Here is a 15,028-nt window from a genome sequence, read left to right as displayed (position 1 = left end):
ACTCCAATCACCAGCTCTGCTTTGGACAGGGAGGTCCGAGGACTGTAGCAGGAAATAGGCATTGGGGTCAGAATCCACGTTGGGTCAACAGTACCTCTTCCAGATTCAGCCTTTCACTGGCAGCTGGATGTGAGAGACTACCCTCCTCAGCCATTAAGACTAAACATGTATTTCTCTGATGTTACCAACGCATTTCCAGAAGGAAGCTTGTTAGGCAGGATTTTTTTTTAGCTGGCAGATATTAGATTTGCAACTCAAATTACCTTAAGATTAGGAAAAAAGTGGGGAGGAGGGGCATTTATGGGTCATAGACCTGCATCAAGCCCAGCTGGATACAGCAGCTAAAATTACATCAGGAATGTCTCCCTCCATCTGTTGACTCTATTTTCCTGTGTATTAGTTCAGATGACCTCTCTCCATATGGGGGCCAGAGAGTCACCGGCTCCTCAAGGCTTTCCTCCCACCAGCTTAGGGGGATAAAAGCACCTCATTCCCAGTAGTTCTAGAAAAGCTCCAAGAATTGAGTCTCATTGGACTAGTTTTAGTCCCCAGCCCATGCCTGATCCATTGTGACCAGGACAGCAACTGCTTGAGTCTATCTTGGATCTAGGCAGGCAAACCACATGGATTAGGAGTGTGGAAGAAGCAGGTTTCCCAAAGGCAAATAAGGTCTTTTGTTGTTGTTGTTTCTGTTTTTTATCAGAGGATGCTTGGCCAGCAGCAACTATAGGGAGCAAAACAGAAAGAACAGGTGGGATCTAGTCGTTTCCCGGCATTTTCTTTTCCCTCATAATAATTTCTGACAGTGATGCCACCTTAAGCCCACCTGAAGAAATTATGATTCCACAGATCTGAAGCAGAGCCCAGAAATAGTATTTTCACAAAGTTCCCCGAGGTGGTTCTGCTGAGTAGAGTAGTTTAGGAACTACTAATTAATCTAGTGGACAACCTTCTTACTCTGCTCCCCACTAAAAATCACAAGTAAGTATATATGGGGCTCAAGCTTATAACATTAGAATTGCCTTTTTACTCAGAGGAGGTGAAAATAAAGGATTGTCTTTATATTTTGAGATCAAGGAGATGAAAGTATAAATTAATGAACCTATTCCAAAGCCCATCCCCCACCTGCCCCTAATGCTGGACAAAGAGGAGATAAATAGAAGTGGCTCCTAAGATGCTGGACCAGGTAGCAGGCCCATAGGAGCTCTTCACACACACAGTAACTCATTAACTCTCCTGCTCTGAGGGCAATAATCTGTCACTGCGACCAGGGAGTTGCTGAGGCCTGGCTCTGCCTTGGAAAAGGTGTATACCATCATCACAGCTTAGAGTCAGACAGGGAAGGCCATGGATTGGAGAGACCCAAGACAAGGCAGAGGAGCTGGACCTTACTTAAAAATTGATTTTAACTCCCTGCCAGTAGTTGCTTAACCTTGAGGATTCAGGACAAGCTGGATTAGCTGCAACGGTGGAAGGTGGAGGGGGATGGGCGGGATTAGCCAAATCATCCAATTCCATCCTCTGTAACTGATCATAGGACACTGATCAATTACCACTGTTATTATTGCTCACGTCTCTATCATCTCTGTTGTATGTTCTTTGAAGGCTGAAACCCAAACTCACACTTTTTCCTGTTCCCAGCACCCAGCCCAGTTGGTTATACTATAACCTCGTAGGTTATAGTTTCTCAAGTAGTATTTGCTAATATGGATTTTATATTTTTTAATATTTATTTATTTTTGATAAAGACAAAGAGCATGAGTGGGGGAGGGGCAGAAAGAGGGGGACAGGGGATCGATCCAAAATGGGCTCCATGCTGACAGCAGCAAGCCCGAAGCGGGGCTCCAAGTCACAAACCATAAGATCATGACCTGAGCCAAAGACCAATGCTCGACTGACTGAACCACCCAGACGCCCCTGGATTTTATAATTTTTCAGGACATTTTCTCAAAGCCATAGTCAAACTATGGGGTCAGTATGGTGCCTGGAACATAGCAGGTATATAGAGGTTCACAAAATTAGCAAGGCCTGCATTGGACCAGAGAAGGGGAACTGATATGCTGTCAGGTCTTCATTACCTCAGGAATCAAATCAAACAAGCCCCCAGGGACAGTCTGAGTCGCAGTAGCTGCCAGCACAATAGCCAAAAAGAAAGGACAGCTGTAAACTTGGATGTCAAAAACCAAACCAAAGAAATGATGATACTGCCTTGGCCTCAATGAAGAATGTTCTAATGAGGAAAAAACAAAACAAAACGTGGTCATGGTACACTCAAGTAAACCTCTCCTGCTCTGTAAAAATAATGGTGGCAATGTAATTTGTAATAATTCACATTTTATGAACACCAACCACCATGGCCGTGTAGTATACAAGCATTGTGAGATTCAATAAAATCTTACAACAACCCTGTGATGGTCTACTTTTATAGACCTCAAAAGAATTAAGAAATTGTCCTAAGTCTCCCAGCTCATAAGTGGAGAAGCTGTATTTGAATCCAGACCTTTATGACTCTAGAACCCACATAGGAATCCCTACACTGTCTCTTTTAAGGTGACAAATATATTCTGTGCTATTTATGAACAAGTCAGATCTCTCCCTGGTCCCTCTGTCTGTTAACAAAGGAATCTGGCCAGTGAGCCCCTTATTCAATCCCAAAGGAGACCTGGACCCCAGGCTCTGACTCACTCAAGAGACAGCTCCTAGAACTTCAGGGCCCCTGGATGCTTCCTGTGTTTTGAGATAACAAAGGCTTTCATGGTCATGACTAGAGTCTAGGGACCAAGTACCAAGCAGGGGTTGTTGGGGCAGAAGAAAGCACACCTTGGGGCAGAGAGATGAAGGGAACATCTGATCTGGAGTTCCCAAAGGCCCTCTTTTCCCCCAAGAGTCTCCAAGAGCAGAGTTTTCAGACCTCACTGGGGCTAGGCCAGGGCAGACAGAAGCACCTACCCCAGGGCACAGAGGTCTTGTGCTCGCAGAGTGGACTTGAGACATAGAAGGACAGGGAAAGGGACATGGAACTAGATGAAGACCCAGCCACAGCAGCAGCTTCCCTGCAGCCACCTGCCTGGTTGAGATGGAAACACTGATTCCAGCTCCAGCCCCCAGACAGGCTAAGAATATCCCAGAAAAGCAACAGCCACCACCCCCGCCCTTCTTGATCTGCTCCTACATCTGGAGTGCTATGCTGGGTGCCAGCAGGGGCAGGGAGGAGATAGAGTGGGGGGTGATGCTTGGGGTGGGTATGAAAGGGAGGAGGGGGAAAAGGGCTTGGTAGAGGCAAGACAAGGTGAGCTGACAAATAAAGCTGGAGGGAGCTGGGAGGATTGGGCCCAGAGAGCTGTGCTCAGGGGGCAACAAAGGAGGTGAAGGCAGGGGCCAGGGAGCTAGGGAGAGAAGATTGAGGGGTGAGGGTGAGAGGATGAGGAGGGCTGGCATCAGTAACCTGGAAGGGAGACCTTCTTTTATGAAAGAAGGAAGCAGAGCTTATGGCAAGGAAAAGGAGCTCCCAGCTCACCCACATCCTCCCCTGACCCCAATCTTGGGCCTCCAGTATCTAGACATCAGTCCCTTCTCTCCCTGCCTCAGGGCACTTCTTCCTCAGCTGTGCTTTCCAACCCTATTCTCTGTTCTAAAACACCTGTTTTGGGCCTCCTCAGTTAGATCCTAACAAGGGGCCTGCTGGAATGGGAAGGAGGTGAGAAGGTGGGGTCTTCCTCCTGACAGCTGGCAGCACCTCCTTTGTCAGGTTCATCTTTCCTCTCTGCTCATCCCCTTTCCCACTCCCCACTGTTGCCCGGGGAAGTCTTTTCCCTTGGCTGCCTCCCCGGACCTTACTCCTCCCCACACGAGCTCTCCTGGACTAAGAGCTTCAGGAGAGGGAAGGAGGGCTGGGAGGGTGCATGTCCTTCCCCTTTGCACACCTCAGGAGGTGAGACCCTGGTGGGGACACTGGATCGGTGAAGGAGTCAGAGGCAGCAGGATCCAGGCATTCAGATGCCCAGGCTGAGTCTCCACCCTGGCTGTTTTAAGGAACTTTATTGCCATCAGCCTCTCTGTAGGAGCCCCCTGGAGACATAGGTTGCAATGACCTTAGGTCCTGGGGCCTCCAGCCTTAATGTTCACTGGGGAGACCCTGGACTACCTTGGCATCCTGCCCTTTGTCTCAGAACCTTTCAGGGGCCCCACTAAAGTTTGGAGGGATCTGGGGAGGGAGACCTGTGAGCCTGAGCACCTCCCCTTCATCTCCTGGGCTGAACTGCAGAAAAGCAGGCCTCACATGGATGCTGTGCACACAAAGACTGAGCCCGTCAGGCAGAAACAGACTAGGGAGAACCAGACAGTGCTGGAGCTAGAAAATGAAACAGATTCAGAGGATGAGTTTTATTTAGAGTCAGAATTGTAGAATTGGAAGAGGATTTAGGAATCATTCTTAAGTCCAATCCCCAAGATGTTATCTCCTTTCATTAATATTCATTTTTTTGTCCAATAATAAAAGTAAGATATATAGAATCCCTGCATTTTAATATGAAGGAAAGGAGGTCCAGAGAGCTGAATGACCAGAACTACCTCCTGCCTCCTGGACTATGGCCTCTCAGAAAAGGAGATAAAAGGGTAGAAGAGTCTGAGCAGCATTGCCTGGAAATGTTGCCTTAAAGATGGGGCTCATCTTCCCGGGGGTGGGGGTCAGTGAAGGGCTCATCTCTCAGGTGAAATTGGTGGTAATCCTCATCAACAAGGCTGTGTTCCTACACAGGCTAATACCCTGGTCTAAGCCCTCCAATTCTTGTTTTGAGGTCTGCAGTTCTTGCCTTAAAGAGGCTGCAGGAATAACCATTTATCTGGACAGGGCACTGTTCTAGGAAATCTACAGAGTGATGGAGACAGACAAGGAGCCTGGTCTGGGGGAGGCGGGGTTCTCATCTCTGGGAGTCTAATACAGCCAGCACTGTCCCAGAGGAGCACCCACATCCATGAGAAATGGACAGAGGAGATGTGACATACAGATACTAATACAGATAATTGAATCAATCACAGAATATAGACCCTAAACATAACCCAACTAGAAAAGTACACTTGCAGATGCGGTGGGAAAGTCACCACCCTTCTATAAAGCCCATCGTCTCCCTGAAGTTTTTCTCTTTTCACTATACCTATTCCCCTTGGCCTCCACCCTGTAGAGACATAATCTCCTCTCCTCCGTAAATGTTTGTTTTTAAGTTGATTTATTTAGTTTGAGATAGAGTGAGAGCGAGAGAGTGGGGAGGGGCAGAGAGAGAGAGGGCAAGAGAGGGAATCCCAGCCAGGCTCTGAGCTGTCAGTGAGCTGGACTCTGGGCTCAAACTCATGACCATAAGATCAGGACCTGAGCTGAAATCAAGAGTCAGACGGTTAACTGACTGAGCCACCGAGGCATCCCAATGTTGTTGTTGTTTTTTTTAATAACAGAAATGCTGTTGTTTTAGGATCTGTTTTGATTATTTTGTCTCCTTGTCCTTTAAAAATTCCATCCATAGGGGCTCCTGGGTGGCTCAGTTAGTTAAGCATCTGACTCTTGGTTTTGGCTCAGGTCCTGATCTCTGAGTTGTGAGATTGAGCTCTCGGTCAGGCTCTGCATCGGGAGCCCAGAGCCTGCTTGGGATCCTCTCTCTCCCTCTCTCTCTGCCCCTCCCCTGCTCTCTCTCTCTCAAGATAAATAAACTTAAAAACTTTTTCATCCATATTCATTTTGCGTATCTTTGATTCAGGACTCAGAGCTCAGCCTTTAATTAACCAAGTTGTTATGTAGCAGTTGCTGTTGGGGAAAGAGTTTAGAAAGATCGACCTCAGGAAGAGCATTAGGTCCCTTCCGATCAGTCCAAAAAGGCTTCTTGAAAGAGGTGGATTTTCAAGAGTTTGTCAGAAGAAGGCAAGGTAGTAGTTTGAGGGAGGGTTCTGGCCCAGAGGTAGTTGCTCAGAGATTCAAGAGGGATAACCAAAGGAGGAGGGTGGAAAGTGTGTGAGCCAGAGAGAGGGTCTGAGGCAGGACAAGGTGAAAAATGAGAAAGGGAGTAAGACCTTTTAAAGCATCTGTTTTGGGGACCCTGAAGCAGGGAAGAAAATTCTTGATTCTGACCCAGAGGACAATAGGAAGTCACAACCGGGCCTGGAGTGGAGGTACCATGATGGCAACATCTGTGGGTGCTGCATAGAAGATCTTGTCCTACGTGACACCAGTAATAGGCCTTGCGTCAATGAGGGACTCCCGGGAGCAGAACTGGGAGGATCCACGTGCCGTTCAGATCCACGTGTTTCTGCTAGGGCAACTCAGTCTCAGTGGGACCTGTCCTTAACTACTGGTGAGCCTACTGTTCCTTGGGCGCCAGATAAAGGCTGACTCAGAAGCCCTTATAGGAGGAAGTGGGACCAATTATAGGAGCTGAAAAGAGGGAACACTTTTTTGCAACTAGGGGGAGAAGAAGAGGTGGGGTAGGTCATCTGGGCTGCAAAAGTATAATGATCAGATGTAAGGGAGCAGGAGAGACTCTGCTGAGAAAGTGCTCACTGGGTGCTGAGTCAGGAAGGGGGTACAAGTCTGTGTGCATATGGTGGTAAAGAGATAGGGAAACACGACAGCCACACCATAGGCCTCCAGGAAGGTGTGAGTGAGCAGGGGCTGTGGGAGAGCAGAGAAAAGCCAGTGCCTCTGGTGGCAGAAACTGCAGCCCAAGGCGATTCTGGAACAGCCTATACGGAACAAACCACATTCACACATACTCATACACGCAAACCCTGACAGCGGTAGTCCCTGGAAGTCATTTTGGTGGTCTATGAAGAACATGGAGGTGATTCCAGGGATAATCCTGAGGATTTTGCTGAATCCCTAAGCAAGGGCTTCTCTCCCCATCATACCTACCTCCAAGGCCCACTGAAGACTTCTGTGTTGGGAAGCCACAGGGAGCAAGCCTGGAGAAGAGTGGACACTGTCCCATAAAGCAGACAGAACAGACCCAGAACCAGCCTGGATGTGCAGGTAAGGCCCAGAGGACAAGGCCTTATGGGTGCTGAGGAGGAAACAGAGAGACCCAGAGAGCAATGGGCAGGACCTAGCCTAATATCTTGCAGCTGAGAGTGGGGACAGCTCGGACATGAATGGCAGGAAGAATCTAACAATGAAAACCCATCTCAACCTGGACCCAGGGCTGGGCTGAAGGTTGGGCCAAACCTCTTGGGCTTGGGCCTCCCTCTACACAGGAGGCGCTGTCTGCTGTCTGAGCCAGAGGAGACCAATCCATCCAATTTCTAGCATTTCCCCCAGGAACCAATCATTCATCACCCACCCAAATGTGGGATCAGGGTGTGTTGGTGAGGGAGAAGAACACAAGAGGAGCCACCCAGGGACCAAAGCCTAGGGCCTCTCCCCACAGACTCAGCTGCAGACAATCAGGCCAGCAAACAGCAGACTCAGGAATACATATCTGAGGGTCTTGCCATCCCCAGAGCAAAGGCCCCCAAGGAGGGGATTGTGACCTGCTGGAAGGTCGGGGCCCTGCCAGCACCCCATCACAGGCAGAGCAAGAATGCACCTGCTGCACTCCTCCACAACCTCCCCGGTGGTGGCTTCATGGGACAAAGGCAGGGGAGGACAGCGAAGAGATAATCTACCCATGGCCAGATTGGGGAAGCCAGAGCAGTTCGACCCAGCAGGTGCCCGGGCGCCTTAATGAAGGTACTCACTGCCCACCCTGCCCCCCCAACACATAATCAACAGCGTGGAGAGTCTCTTCCCACTGCTTCTCTGCTACCACGATCCAATGCATTAAAACAAGCTGACCCAGGGCCTTAGGACTTGGGGCGGGGGAGAGCAGCCAGTCCCCTCTCCCCAGCTCTGACCCTGAGGAGGCCCTTGGAACCAGGGCCACCTCCTCCTCCTTTCCCCTTTCTGGTGAAGGGAAAGGACCAGAGACAGAGGGTAGGGGGTGGGGCGGGACTTGAGATAGGCATGCGAGTTCTATTGGTCAGAGGAGCTGCCGGTCACAAGGGCAATTCGGGCGAGGATTGGCTGCGTGAGGCGGGGCGCGGCGCTGCTAAAGACCGGGCCCAAGGGGTGGGGCTGACGCTGCAGCTGGCGCAGCTCAGACCCCGAGCAACCGCCGCGGAGCAGCCAAGCAACCACCTTCCCCTGCCCATTCCCGCGCCCGGGCCGGGGCTAGGCCCCCAACCGCCGGGTCTCCGGGGGCTGCAGTAGCGGCGGCGGCGACAGCGGCGCCGCCCGCGGTTCCCGCCGGGGCCCGGGCGCCGGCCCCGCTCTGCAGGATGGGCACGGTGCTGTCTCTATCCCCCGCCTCTTCGGCCAAGGGCCGGAGGCCCGGCGGGCTGCCCGAAGAGAAGAAGAAAGCGCCGCCCGCGGGGGACGAGGCGCTGGGGGGCTACGGGGCGCCGCCAGCAGGCAAGGGCGGCAAAGGCGAGAGCCGGCTCAAGCGGCCGTCAGTGCTCATCTCGGCGCTGACCTGGAAGCGCCTGGTGGCCGCATCTGCCAAGAAGAAGAAAGGCAGCAAGAAGGTGACGCCCAAGCCGGCATCCACTGGCCCTGACCCCCTGGTCCAGCAACGCAACCGCGAGAACCTTCTCCGCAAGGGTCGGGATCCCCCCGACGGCGGCGGCGCCACCAAGCCACTGGCGGTGCCGGTGCCCACCGTGCCCGCGGCCGCTGCCACCTGCGAGCCGCCGTCGGGGGGCAGCGGGGCCGCCCCGCCGCCGGGTTCCGGTGGGGGCAAGCCTCCACCGCCGCCACCCCCAGCCCCGCAGGCGGCGCCGCCGGTGCCTGGCGGCTCGCCGCGGCGGGTCATCGTGCAGGCGTCCACCGGCGAGCTGCTGCGCTGCCTGGGCGATTTCGTGTGCCGACGCTGCTACCGCCTCAAGGAGCTGAGCCCGGGCGAGCTGGTGGGCTGGTTCCGCGGAGTGGACCGCTCGCTGCTGCTGCAGGGCTGGCAAGACCAGGCCTTCATTACGCCCGCCAACCTGGTGTTCGTGTACCTGCTGTGCCGCGAGTCGTTGCGCGGGGATGAGCTGGCGTCGGCCGCCGAGCTGCAGGCCGCCTTCCTCACCTGCCTCTACCTCGCCTACTCCTACATGGGCAACGAGATCTCATACCCGCTCAAGCCCTTCCTCGTGGAGCCCGACAAGGAGCGCTTCTGGCAACGCTGCCTGCGCCTCATCCAGCGGCTCAGCCCCCAGATGCTGCGGCTCAACGCCGACCCCCACTTCTTCACGCAGGTCTTTCAAGACCTCAAGAACGAGGGCGAGGCCGCCGCCGGCGCCGGGGGTCCACCCAGCGGGGGCGCGCCCGCAGCCCCCTCCTCCTCCTCGGCCGCCAGGGACAGCTGCGCGACCGGAGCCAAGCACTGGACTATGAACCTGGACCGCTAAGGGATTCCCAGGGCCGCGCCCGCCCCCCACCCCCATCCCAGCCCCTGACACGCACTCGGAGCCCCCGGGACCATCAAGCCGCCGCCGCTGTTATCGCCGCTCCGCGCCGCGGCCGGAGGAGGAGCCGCCCCTGTCCCGCAGGGGAAGGTGGAGGCCAGGACGCCAGAGGCCGCGGCTCTGAATATGCTAGGCATAGGGTGGGGGATGCGCGTGGGAGGGGAACCCCCAACCTCACCCTTTCTGTCTGCCTGTGCCCCATGTCTTCAATTCTACCTGGGTCTCCTCCTTCCTTTCTGTGTGCGTCTCTAAGTCCATGTCCCTTGGTCTTGACCATTTCCCGGCCTTCTTCCTCTACCTTCATCCTCCGGTCTGCCTTCCCATCTCCCTCTCTGCCTTTCCATTTTCGGTACCTTGGGTGTGTATTTCCGTCTCCATCTTACCCCCCACCTGACTATCTCTCATTGCTCCCGTTTCTCTTTCTGCACCTGTGTCCCCAGCTCCCCTTCTTGTTCTCTTTTTTTCCTCCCTTCTGGCATGTGTCACCATCTTCCCTCCTGTCTGCTCCCCCTCCCCCCCACCCCCACCTATGTCAGCTTGCATTTCTTCCCCCGACTGAGCCCTCATATCCCTCTTCCCAGACCAAAGGGACTATTAATTCTTGATTTGAACGGACTGAGGTGCGGCGAGAAACTGCAGCCCTAGGAGCCCAGACAACCACCTGGATGGTCCTTCGCCCCACCCCCACCTCCTCTCCCTACCTTTTCCAACGTGTTGCATGCCGGGAGTTGGGGGGTGGGGAGATGCCGGCTTCAAGAGGCTGAGGTTTGGGAGCAAAATCAACCTAGGAGGCCACCCCGGCGGCGGCGGCGCCTCAGCGGAAGGATGGGAGGAGACAGAAACTCTTCTTACACTGGGGGAGGGGCACCTCCTCTTCCTTATCCTTAGGTGTTTTTGTTCCCCCCACCTTTTAATTTATTTGGTTGTTTCCAGAGGGAGGGGGGAGGGAGGGGTGTTGGGCTGGGAGCTGTCTGAGGTGCTGATTTGAGGCCGGACCGGAATCCTCCCGGGAGGGTACCAGGGACTGGGTTGGGCCTGGTGCCGTGTCCAAGGTGCCAATGATGCGGGCCGACGGCGCGGGCTGCACTGTCTGTCTGTCCGTCTGTCCCGGAGAGAACTATAAAGCGCTGGAAGCGCCTGCAGATGGTTTTGCGCCGGCCTTTCTTTGGGCCCCAGGAGGGAGGGAGCGGGAGCAGGAGTGAAACTGTCAGAGGCACGGCAGGAGGACCCCCACGGGCCTCGTGGGGAAGGTGGGTACCTGAGAACTGTTACTCTTTCCGTCCCCTCGCCCCCCCGCATTGTCTTCCGTTTTACAGAGAGTAAAGTAGCCAAAGGTTGAGGCCTGGTGATAAAGCTGAATCCCCTCACCCACTCCACCTCCATCTTGTCTCATCTAGCTCTTCATTAACGCACAGGCTATTTAGGGATTACGTGATGAGGACAGCAAAAGTGGTTCCCTTTACAAAGTAGTCCACTGAAGCAGAACTAGCTAGTTATGATAGCTGCTTTTCTCTTCCTCCACCTCTCCCCACTATATATGCTGTCTAGAGTCCAGTCAGGCCTAAGTCTGTGCTCACTACTCTCAGGTGGGGCCTAACTGTCACACTCAGCTCCACACCCTTCTTCCAACATGCTAGGTTGTTTCAAGGCCGTTTCAGTCACACGCCCACCCAGGACAGCCTTGGGAAGTCCATCCCTGCTTAAGATTCAAACCTGGCCCCTTATCCCCAGGGAGGCTAGGTAGGACACAGGCAGCCTGGGAGACAGGAGCCATTCTTTGGGGTTGAAAGAACAGAAGTAAGCTCTTTAGCCTGAGATTCCTGTTCCATTGCCTTCTTAGCCACGTGGCTAAACGCCCCATTCAGTTTCATTGGCCCGAGGAAGCCTGGCTCCAGTAGAGAGCTGGCGTCTCTGACCCTAGTAGCCGCCCAGACATCAAGCAGCTGGAGTCAGAACCCCGCGAGGCCTGAAAAGACTAGGCCCGGGTTCGCTGTCCGTGGTGCTGACCGGCGCGCTTGGGCAGGGTGGGGGCTTGTAGGGGCAGGAGGAGTTACAGGCTCAGCTTCAACTAGATTTTCCGGATAATTTGGGGAGTAGGTTGTGGTCTCTTCTGGTGGCGAGTTGCAGGAGTCTGGCAGGATAACCTAGGATGCCGGCCTCCATTTACCCTCCTAAGAGGACAGAACGCGACTCTCCCTCGACCTCGGCCCAGCGCCCTTGCACCCGGCCTGGAGCCGGAAATCCCCAGTCCAGATTTGTGAATCGAATTCCCGGGGGGGAGAAAAGGGAGAGCAGGCGGAAGGGAAGGCGGGAGCAGCCGCCCATTGGCTGGAATTTGGCGCAGTCAGCGCGGTGCCGTCATCTCTCCGGGTTTGGGAGGAGGGAGGGAGGAGCACTCGGGTCACCCCGCGGCTGTCGCCATAGCAACCAGACTAAGCGGGCGGGGCCACTTTCCACTCTCCCCACTCTAGCGGAGGAAACCATCCTAGTCTGCCTTATTTGGAACTAGTTAGCAAGACTACTTGGTTGGAACTTCTGCGTTAGAAGAGTATAAAGTGGGTGGGAAAGAGAGACGATAGTCTACCGAGACTCCCAAACATTCTGCTCTCTGTACTGCTCCTGAACCCATAGAAACAGCATCCTCCCTTTACTGCACACACGCACACACACACATACACACACCCGTCCAGGAACCTGTGGTCTGGCACTTGGAGACTTAGAATGAGAAAAAAAAACCTCAGTGCGTGGTGTCAAATTAAATCTCACTTTCCTTGCCATGCCCGGAGGCATGAGACACTGCCATAATCCGATTAGGGGGTAAGCGACTGGAGGAGGATCAGCATGAATACACGGAAGAATTAGCATCCTGGGTCAAACCTGGTCAGACTCCTGTTTTCTCTGGGAGGGGTGGTCACATGGGGGAAAGGTTCAGTCTTCTGAGAAGGCAAGGTGAGAAGGGAGAAGGTGCAGAAACAGTGTCAAGTGCCTTCTTTTTCTGCTGAGAAACGAACCTCACGACAGTGAGTCCAGGCTGAGGAGAGAAGTGGTGAAGAGGGCTCAGAATTCTAGAGAAAGCCCAGCCTGTGTGAGGGGTGGACTAAGGAAAGAATGGAGATGGAGGGTAGGAGACAAAAACCCAGATGGAGCCATGACTCAGCACTTCCCTTGGCAAAGGACCAGGGTGACTCTCCCAGCACAGGAGGAGCAGCAGAGAGGGGAGGGGAGCAGGAAAGCAAATGTGTGGATAAACAGTGATCTTGTCATTTGTTGCTTTGATATACAACCAAAAGCATACATTTTAACCCAGAAAGGAGATACATAGGCATTTACACTGATGAAGGCTCCTTCAGTCATGACATGTACACATCTCCACTGCCCACTTACTTGCCCCTCTTCCTGGAGCAGAGTACATTCTGTCCCGAGAGATATGCTTGTCTGTCCCTGGAATACCTTGGTACTTAATGGGAAAGGAGAAATGCAAAAAAAAAAACAAAAACAAAAACAAACAAACAAACAAAAAAAACCCCTGCAGACGTGGGGGCGGGGGTGTTGGTTGTCATGGTAACTGCTTTGCCTGCCAGACTGAATGCCCAGCAACCGGAGCATCTGGCAATATCCAAGGGGACATCCTGTGGCCTCTACCCATGGAGACTCTGCCTCAGGCACCCAGATGGGCATCTCTGGAAGATTTCTACAACAGAGGCTGCCACAGCAGCCCTTCTAGCCACACCCCCATGAGGAAAGACAGCTGACAGCCAGGTATGGAGGGCTGACCATCTTCACATGTCCCACTTTAAGTGGCACTCCTGACCCCTTTATACATGATAGACAACATTTGCTGTAAGTGGCCTCAAGACAGCAGATGTTAACAGTTTAAGGACCTTTATTAAGACCATTACCTTCCTTCTCAGAACCTTGCTAAACACCCTACAGGAAGGTCACCTATAGCCCCAGACTATGTGTGTAAATGGGTAGAAAAATTGTTCTAGTTCAATGATGAAAGATTGGGTGCAAGATAGATAAACTGTAGGGGATAGTCTCAGGATTCAATACATTAGTTGACCTTAGTTTAATACATTGATGAGATTTAGAGGCAGTCTTTCTGTTGCACTTGCTGGCTGGATAGCTAACTTTTCACTCCAGCAGCCTCCACCCCTATTTTTTGTTTCTTCTTCCTTGTGTCTTCAGTTTAACCTCTTAATTCCTGCATTAACATTTTCCCAATCTAACTTAGGCTTTCATAGTTTCCCTCCCCCCCTCAGTTTTCCCCGCTATTTCTTTAGTAATTAGCTTCTCCTAAGGTCTCTTTCTACTTGGATATATTGCCCACAGCAGTTACCCCCCTCTCTTAAGATTACTCCACTTCCATTTCTTTACGCCTCTTGGTCATAGTCTCCTGTGACTGATATTTAGCTTCAAGTCCATAAATCATAAAGTTTCTCTGTGTGCATTTTTATATATGACTACCTAAAAGGAATCATTTTTATATATGACTACCTAAAAGGAAGGTGATGATAAACAATATAAACAGGGAAAGAGGTATTCCATTATAATCTTTCTACATTTAACTCCTTAAAAAAAATTACATGTAATCCCAGAAAAACACAGAATATCAAGAAAGCATAAGAAAGAAGAGTAATGATGGAGGGCTTGCCCTGTCAGATATTTAAATGTATTAAAGAGCTAAGGTAGTTAAAATATATGGTACTGACATAGGAATAGACAACAGGACAAAATAGATAACCCAAAGCTAAACCCTGGCATACATGGGAATGTAATATATGATACAGGCATCATTTCAACTCCATTGGGAAAAGATGGATTAGTCAGCATATGGTTTTGTACAACTGGGTAGTCGTCTATATTAAGAAAAAAGGCCAGTCCTTCCTCATTCTTTATCCCCAAATAAATTCCAAATTGGTTTTTTTAATGTAAAGAAAAAAGCTACAAAATCCTTAGAAGAGGAGACAGCTTAAAAGTACCTACTAAAAATTTAAATGCACATAACTTTTATTTAAATATTCTGATTTCTAGTATTGACCTTAGAGAAATACTTGAATATGTGTACAAAGAGACATGACAAACATATTTTTATTGTGTTATTGTTTGGAGAGAGATAAATTAGAAACAACCTAAATATTCACCAGTGAGTTAGGGGTTAAACAAATTTTGATACAGCCATATTACTGAATACTACAGTATTCAGTTAAAAAGAATAGATTGGACTGTATGTACTGATGAAAGATGTACAAACCATGTAGTATCATTAAAAATTGCATAACAATGTATACAGTATAATTTATGCAAAAGCAAAACAAAACTAAACCTTAATTTGTGTGTGTATGTGTATGTGTATAATAGAAGCTTGAGAAAAATATACATCACTCTTAATAAATGACTTCTTGGAAGAAGTGGGATTGATTTTGTCCAAAGACATTCACCTTATCTATGGAGTTTAATTTTTACAATAAAAATGCACTAGCATATTGTTTGCATAATTAGAAAGTAGTAGTTAACATATGGCAATAGTCCAATTATAATTTTAAAAAACTTGAGAAAATGA

At 51.2% G+C, this 15,028-nt stretch overlaps 1 protein-coding gene across 1 annotated transcript; it reads left to right on the top strand.

Annotated features, from left to right (window-relative positions):
• The first annotated feature begins 8,295 nt into the window (after window positions 1–8,295).
• CDK5R2 (cyclin dependent kinase 5 regulatory subunit 2) lies at window positions 8,296–9,408 on the top strand. The gene has a single exon (XM_047873368.1). The coding sequence runs from the start codon at window positions 8,296–8,298 to the stop codon at window positions 9,406–9,408; it is 1,113 nt and encodes a 370-aa protein (XP_047729324.1).
• The last annotated feature ends 5,620 nt before the right edge of the window (window positions 9,409–15,028 follow it).

The sequence above is a fragment of the Prionailurus viverrinus genome, chromosome C1 (genome assembly GCF_022837055.1).
Source record: "Prionailurus viverrinus isolate Anna chromosome C1, UM_Priviv_1.0, whole genome shotgun sequence".
Taxonomy (NCBI): domain Eukaryota; kingdom Metazoa; phylum Chordata; class Mammalia; order Carnivora; family Felidae; genus Prionailurus; species Prionailurus viverrinus.
The sequence above is the reverse complement of the archived record's forward strand: the minus strand, read 5'-3'. Positions and strand labels throughout refer to the sequence as shown.